At 42.5% G+C, this 8,031-nt stretch overlaps 1 protein-coding gene across 1 annotated transcript; it reads right to left on the reverse strand.

Moving 5' to 3' along the window:
* Positions 1-213: 213 nt before the first annotated feature.
* Positions 214-8,025, reverse strand: UBE2B (ubiquitin conjugating enzyme E2 B). The gene is made up of 6 exons (XM_042014677.1): positions 7,904-8,025; positions 4,716-4,796; positions 3,972-3,997; positions 2,845-2,934; positions 1,569-1,657; positions 214-784 (listed from the first exon to the last, which is right to left on the reverse strand). Exons 1-6 carry the CDS (start codon positions 7,945-7,947, stop codon positions 656-658), a joined length of 459 nt encoding a protein of 152 aa, XP_041870611.1. The 5' UTR covers positions 7,948-8,025; the 3' UTR covers positions 214-655.
* Between the last annotated feature and the right edge of the window lie 6 nt (positions 8,026-8,031).

The following is an 8,031-nucleotide window of genomic DNA, read 5'->3' on the forward strand; positions in this document are numbered from 1 at the left end:
ATCTGTTTCCCCATTTCTAATTGGCAGCTACCAAAACTTCTCTTCCTCATACAACTGAGGACACACAGAATCAAGTCAAGCTGTGGTGCAGAAGCAAAGACATCCCGTGAAGACAGTTGCATCATGGATTAACTTTTCTGTTTGTAAAGTGCAGGGTATCAACAGCATGGACAAAAAATGAGCCCTTGGAAAAAGATAAGAGTGAGAGCAGAATGTCTTGCACTAAGGTTATGTATTTAACAGTTTTACATGAAATAATCATATATAAAAACTTTTTTAAGTGCTTTTCTCCAATTTAAAAATCTAAAGAATTCAAAAATAAGGCATTCAATATTTGAAAAAGTACAGATTTACAAAATGTGTATATTCTGTCATGAAAACTCCACACCAACATTATACACTTGGAAAAAAAATACAAACAGGATATATTACAAATTTATGTAGCAATAACTTAGTTCATACCATGCAATAAAAAGGACGTTAATTGAGATACACAAGCTTTTAGCTTTCCCTAAACTGGAGGGCTTAATTTTGTTTGCAAATGAGTTTTTATGCGAATTCATAGAACGGTGGCACTTGAAATTTCTGGTAGCCTTTCTATTGAGAGTTAAATTGTACATAATGTTTATGAGGATGGAGAGTAACACAGCAGCTGTTACGAATCATTCCAACTTTGTTCGACAATAGCTGAAACTCTTTTCTCATATTCACGTTTGTTCTCCTGGTAAAGTTGTGCTGCCTGACTGTTGGCTGGACTGTTTGGATTGGGCTCATCAAGCAGAGACTGGAAAAGGGGGAAAACAATGTCAGACAAACCAACACATTTAAATCAGGAAAAAATCAACTTACTTTCAAGTCAAATGTGTTTCAGAGGCAGAAACAACTCAGAATGGCCCAGTTGAAAAAAACCCAGTTAAACTCATTGTAAGGCATCCCTAATTGTATTACTGAACCTCAAATTACACCCTGCACCAGTACTGCACACACTTGTAGCTTCACAAACCAAACAGAGACAGTTTGTCTAGTCAGCACCATGGAGCTAACTGACTAATTGGTAATTATATTACTACTGTCATTCAGGACTAAAGAGAGGCTTAAGATGTCTCCTACAAAACACCACTGTTGAAAAATAAAAACAATCACACAGGAACAAAGGAATTGTGCATTTCCACTGTGCCAGGCCATTTTTACTTATTCCAAGTAGTGTGTTTCAGCAATATTGTCCCTTTGAGGGCTTCACAGGGCAAAGCTTCATAGTAAAGTTACATGTTTCAAACACTATGCAAATTTCTGCATCTGATATCATATCTTGAGTAAAAATGGTTAAAAATTAACACAAACCAGTAAATGCTTTCCTGTGCAAAAATACACAATGGCAGTTTTGTAGCTCAGAATTAGTAATTACGTAGCATCTTTGCCTTTATTTGATCTAAAAAGTACTGCTTTGCTCACAAGGATTTGAAGTTCCCCTTGACACAAATACCTGGCTATCCCCATTACTGAGCTTTGAATTCTGGAATACAGACCAACAATAACGTAATTATTTGGTAAAATAGATGCAAAGTTACCTGAATCGAAGTTAAAATAGATGAAACATCATATGTTGGACTCCAGCGATTCTGAAGAATATCTAAACATATGCTGCCATCTGCATACACTGCAAATACAGCACAGATATCACTTAGAAACTGTCAGATTTATGGCACTGTTCAAAGCAGAGTTATTGTTCCAATTCAGTCTGTGCTTAGATTAATGCTTTAGGAAAGAGGACAGCAGTTTGTCTCACCATCTGCTGTGGCTTGACACATACTTTGAAGATTTATTACTGAAATTAACAGAACACCTAAGAGGGAAAGAAGGAAGGTCTGAAGATTATGGAATTAGCACAGGAACAGGCAGACTTGCTGTCCTGCTCCTCCAGTGTGACCGACCCATGCTGTCACAGTGGAGAGGCCTCCCAGAGAGCAGCAAGGCCTTCACTGAAGGAGTGGAACCACTCACAGCCATCACACTCTGAACAGTGGCAGCTCCTGCCCCATTTTCACACACCCTACACTTACCATGAGAGGCACCAAGGCAGACAGTAGAAAATATGGAAAAGTGCTGAAATCCTACTTCTGTCTGGATACTTATCAGTCTTCATAGAGCCCATATGAACCTGAGACTCACTGCTCAAACTTCTACATGCTTGTCCTCCAGCTTGTTCCCAACAAATTACAAACCTCCTGGCAGAGACAAACTGGCCTGGACAGTATGTGAGGCATTATGTCTACAGAGGAGCAGCAGGCAGGGTTTGTGTTTTCTGCATGCGTGAACTGAGCAAAACCTATCAGCGCTGGGGGAGGAAGCACAGTGCACTCTCATATCTGCCCTCATCACTGAGTTTGGGTCACACACCTCCGCTATGACTGAGCACCCTCATTTTCTTCCCTGTGCTAGTCCTGGTTGGCACAGAGCACCAGACAAAAGCAGAGACTTGGGTGAAACCTCACCCGGCAGGAATAAGTAACACTTGGCTCCATCAGTTCCCTGCAGCTCATGACACGGCTGCTGTTAAATGGAGGGGGGCAGGAATCTGCAGCCAGAACTGCCTCTTTAAACCAATCTAAGTGCAGCTGCTGCTGAAAATACTCACAGGCTTTGCTACTGAGGCTATATATTGATTAGAAAGAGGCAGATAGCTGCTTCTTAATAGCATTGTAATTCGTAATTTTTCGTCAAGCAGTTGCTGTCCTAGACTTCTACTTAGGAGACAGCAATGAAGAGAGATTAAGCATTCTAGAGCTTCAGAGAATGCATGACCACACTGCAATATTTACAGCTAAATAAAGATGGTCTACTCACCATTTGGGTGGAACATTTTTGATAAAAATCTAACAGTTGGAGGCTTATTTGGATATTCTTCAGAAAATTCTATTACTAGTTTAAAAGTACCTGTCCAAACAAAGATAAATACAATCAGATAACTAACAACAGAAGAACATATCCAGGAACATAGACAACAAATTAATTTATGTGCTCCATGATCAATATTTCTCCTCACCATTATATAAACAAACAACACTGAATCTGATTGCTTTTCATATATTTGAAGTGATAATGGAACTGTGGAACTACTGCTTAGAGTAATAAACCCAGCAGCAGAGATTGGGTAGAAGCTTGGAGACTCACTGTATACATGGCAAAAGCAGCCAGATCCAACATTATCCCACTTTTCCGTGGCCCAGTATGCTGGGTCTATGGACTTGGGTGACTTTAAGGCGTTTCATTAAGAAGGTATTGTGGTGCCAGCAAAGAAACACTGGAATTTCATAATCAGCAATCTCAGTCTTTGGAGCTCACAACTGATTCACTGAAAACCTTTGCTACGGATCAGTGAATAATTTACTGTAACTCCTCCAACCCAACATAGAGAAAAACCCATCTGCTGCCAATTACTGCAATAATACTATAATTATTAAACTCATTATTCCTCATATGCCTAAGGGAGGCTCATTACACACCAACTTTCATGTTTATGTACAAATTTGGGATTCCCTCAACCTCACTGAGTTCCATATTGAGAATTCAAGGTTTTTCACCTGTTCTTCATTAGGAGAACAGTGATGAACCAAACATGCCAAAAAAGATGAAACAAGAAAAGCTCTTGTTGAGCTCAGCTATGGGGATGTGCAAACACATCTGGTAGTGTCAGGCCAACATCCCCTGCTAAAAGCTCTTGTATGTATGTTTCTGAAAAAGCCTCAATAGAAGCATTGCTTCTTAGCTTTCTAACCAACCATGAGCCAGCATGACAAGACACTGCTTAGATCAAGATACATATTTTTATAGCAAACAAGCCTCACTCCTTCACTTGCTTGCTTGGTTTCAAATTATATACAGATAGCATATATTATTTTTCAAAAGCAGAACAATGTTAGTACTGGCAAGATTTATTAGAATGACAAAGGATACAAAAGTTAGCAACTTACCATCTTCAAAAGGAGTCCCTTCTGGCCTGAAAGGTTTAAAAAGAAACTCCAGTTAGAAGTGATCATTACCTACTTCCACACAGGCCCAGTAAATGGGTATCTTCTTCCTCATCCTCCCCAAGATATACGTAGAAGCAATAATTTAAATACTTAGAGAAGCATCCATGGGCAACCTCTGAGAGCTTTGTTGTATCTAAGACACCTCCCATAGTCACTCTGCTATTTGGGATATCTACTTTATCATCATCCCAAACAAAACATATGCCATTAGGTTACTAGATTGGAACAAACGAGATTATTAGCAAGCACACTTCAGTTTTACGGAAGGATACTAAGACAGCTCCTCTTCTATAGGATATGTAATGTAACTTCCCAGACAGATCCTGTACCTTGTCCTACTGGGATTCAATCCAATCACTAATACATATGGATTTAAAGGCTGAGAACACGTGGCACTTACGTACTTTAAAGAGGAATCCTGCTTTTTCATTACACACCTATTTATTAAACCACATGCAAGCTTTATTCAACAAAAAAGCTGAAAAAATTTAAAATTAAATTTTTTTCCTTCCTAACCGTTCTCTATTTAATCTGTGAAAAGATATTTTAACTGTAACACTAGGCCATTTTTTAAAGTTTGCTGACTTTACATACATGAAACAAGAGAATAACTGCAAAAACAAACATCAGGTTGTTATATTTAGTCCTCTGATATCGAATTTCATAGTGACCAAAAACTCTTACCCAAATATAACTGCATTCCATTGCATTATATTATTCTCAGATGGTGCACCACTGACACCCACAGGAGGGTCTTCTTGCAATCTAAGAATTACAAACATAGAATGACAAGTCATATATCTTAAATACTTCCACCTGCAGGTATAATTTACCAGTAACATCCACATTTTGTAAATATTTTCTAATTCCAAATCAGAGAATACACAAAGCATTACATGCAGCTTATCAACACCCCAAAAGACAGACCTGCAAGGCAACGCACATCAAGATTTTCTCATGTTTTACACCGAGACACAAGGGCACAACAGGTCTGATTAAGTGTTCAGGGAGCAAAGGATTAACTGTAAGAATAACATAGCACCATGGACAGCTGGGATTTATGGTGCTACACAGTTAACTATGAGAGAGCAATTGCTGCTGGCTGCCACAGTGAAGAAGAGAACAAGCTGCAGCCACAACCAGGGAGTGACACACACACAGAGCACTCTTGCTGGGACACAACACAAGGGACCCTCAGTGGAGCTTTTCCTGCATTCCCAGATCCGTGCGTGAGACGTGGTTAAATTTGGTATAAGCCTATTTTGACTGACAAGCTGATCGCTTCAAAAAGGGAGCAAAGGGGAAACCTGTGTGCTGCTCCTCCCTCCTGCCAGTCCCACAAATGTGTTTATCGCTAAAGCAATCACGGGAGCATTTTAAATTATTTTTAGTTCCTTAATCCTTGGACTAGGGAAAAAGCATGTTACTTACTGAAAGCCTCACAAACTTGAACCAGAAATATGTGCTGCAGCCAAAGGGCAGGATCCAAATGCTCCCCTCTGCCCATTGCTGGATCCATATTAAGGATCACAAGACCCTGAAGAATGTACACCAGCAGGCCCCAATCAATCCACCTGATCAAATCCCCTCAGTGACAGCTCCTCCTCCTCTCACCTGTTTTGCCTCCACAATTATGCAAGAATAAGGAAAATGCAGTGACTGCCCTTGCCTCACTAACAACTCTTGAGTGTTACCATAAGGTTTAATCATATCACAGTACACTTATAAACAAGTCACTACAAAAAGCTCTGCAGACCAAGGGACAAATCCTAACTAAATATCATGTGCAAATGCAGATTTATTGAGAGCTGACAGCAGCACAGCCAGGCAACCCTCCTGCACTTGCACTGCCTCAGCCTGGGGTAACACCACGTGTTGTCCAAGGATGCTGAGCAGTGGTGCTGCCCTACAGAGCAGCCCAGAAGCTGCTCAGAGCCCCTGTGAACTCTGTGTTTACATCCCTGCTCTCCGAGCACACACAGTCCAGGCAGCTCAGTATCAACAGCATAAACCACCTACTTTTTTGGTCAGGGAAAGCAGGAACAGGACTTCTTCCTACATGACAGCCAGGCTGCAGGCCAGCAGCAGTGCTTGAGCATTAGCCTGACAAACGCATCTGGGAGACAGCTTTAGTTTTTACATCAACTTTAAAGCACCCTACTTGTCACAGAGTCTAACTACACAAAGGATCTGGCAAGGACCACAAATAGGACTAATCCTGAAAGTCCTAAACAGCAAGGAAAATGTGGTATTTGCACTCCCTTTTTATCAGAAAATAAATAAATAACTTTGTTGTTGTTGTTGTTTACTCGAACAACTTAGAAGAGGTAAGAAATCGGCTGAACTGTTCTCTCTTCACTGCTCCTGACAATCACAGTATGCAAAAGCAATTTATATTTAATGAAGTGAATCAGAGTTGACAGTACACTGTCTGTTGTTTCAGTATGAAGTGCAAGTAACATAAGAACAAATACATAAGTTCCAGCACGAAAGAGCAGAGTAAAATAAAAACTGACATGAAAAAGTTACGTAAGTTTTGGAATATCAAAGTTGCAACATATAGGACAAATATATTTGATTTACTTCAAACCACGACATTTGTCTACTTGGTTGTATTTTTCCACATCTTTAGAGTTTTCTCTCAAGCCTTAACTTCAAAATTATTAAACCAGATCTTGTAGGAATATAACGGCATAAAACCCACATCTGACTGCAATTTTGAAAAATAAATTAGTCAGCTTGAAAAAAATCACTGGTTCATCTGTGTAACCAAATACAATAAAAAGTCTGCATATCCTGTTTTGATTTGAACGGGAATCAAGCAACACCCACTTAACAAACACCAACACTCACACAACAGCAGGGGAGGGCTCCACTTCCCAAAAACCTCCTACTCCTCCTAGATTCACGAATCAGGCTTTTGTCGCTGGTGCTTTACGTGCAGCCACGTAAAGCAACTACAATACACGTCAAGTGTTTACTGATGTGTTTTCAGGGGCTGGTATAACATAGCTATGCTAAAAAAAAGAGACACTATCAAAGCTGACTCACCTCTAATTACTCCTGAGCAACCCAGTCCGGAGACTCTTACTGTAAATCTTAAAAGGAAACCCCCCACCCTTTTCCACACTCTGTTCTAAGTGTGTTTACGTGTCAGACTGGAAATAATTTATTCCAGAGTCAGTGGTTCAGTCATTAATGTTTAAAAGAGTGCAACTAATAACTGCTCCTTTAGCAGTTCGCATATATTACACAAAAGACTCCTCACGATTGCAAACTTTAAACACAGTATCATGAGCCTAAAAACATTTAAGGGCATTTTGGTTCTTATTACATACAAACGAAGCGTTCGCTAATTCTTTGCGCTTCGTTTTCAGGTGCCTATTACAAAAAACTTACTTTCAGAGAGACTCTCCGACCCAACAAGCCTGGAAGACTTGTGAATTCTGCCAGAGCTATTCCGAAGCTGGAGCCTGCGGGTGCCGGACGTATTCGGCGGAGGTGGGGTGCGGGCAGGGCGGCGCGGGCTCCCGGCCCGGCCAGCCGGGCACGGCCCCTGGCAGCGCCCGCAGCCCCCCCCCGACATCGCGGCGCCCCGTGACCGCGCGGGCACTCCCGGGGCGCCCTGGTTCGCAGCCACCGCTCCAACTTTTATCCTCAGACGCCCCCAGCCGTCGGCGCCCAGGCGAGGCGGCTCGAACAAAGCCGGCGCTGCCCGGCGGGACCCCGCGCTCCCCCGGCAGTGCCCCCGCTCCCCTCGGCACTGCCGCTCCCCGCGGGGCGCGCCCCTGCCCCGGGGGGCTCGATGCCAGCCCCGTGCCCGGCACAAAAGCGCGGGGCGGCGGTGGGTCCGGGCCCCAGGCCCCGCTCACCTCTTGAAGTCGCGCATCAGGCGGCGGCGCGCCGGGGTGGACATGGCGGAGCCGCGGCGCCGCCTCCCGCCCGTGCTCGCTGCTCGCCCGCACAAACAACCCGCAATGGCGGCTCCCCGCGCGGGGCG

The sequence above is a fragment of the Corvus kubaryi genome, unplaced genomic scaffold, assembly GCF_017639235.1.
Source record: "Corvus kubaryi isolate FWS band 111438036 unplaced genomic scaffold, C.kubaryi_AGA036_p1.0 split2-37374, whole genome shotgun sequence".
Taxonomy (NCBI): Eukaryota; Metazoa; Chordata; class Aves; order Passeriformes; family Corvidae; genus Corvus; species Corvus kubaryi.

Coding starts and splice junctions, on each gene's coding strand:
- UBE2B (XM_042014677.1), bottom strand. CDS start 7,947: ATGTCCACCCCGGCGCGCCGCCGCCTGATGCGCGACTTCAAGAG. Junction 2,935..3,971: donor AGGGACTCCTTTTGAAGATG/GTAAGTTGCTAA, acceptor TTGTTTGGACAG/GTACTTTTAAACTAGTAATA. Junction 1,658..2,844: donor AAAAATGTTCCACCCAAATG/GTGAGTAGACCA, acceptor CTGTATTTGCAG/TGTATGCAGATGGCAGCATA.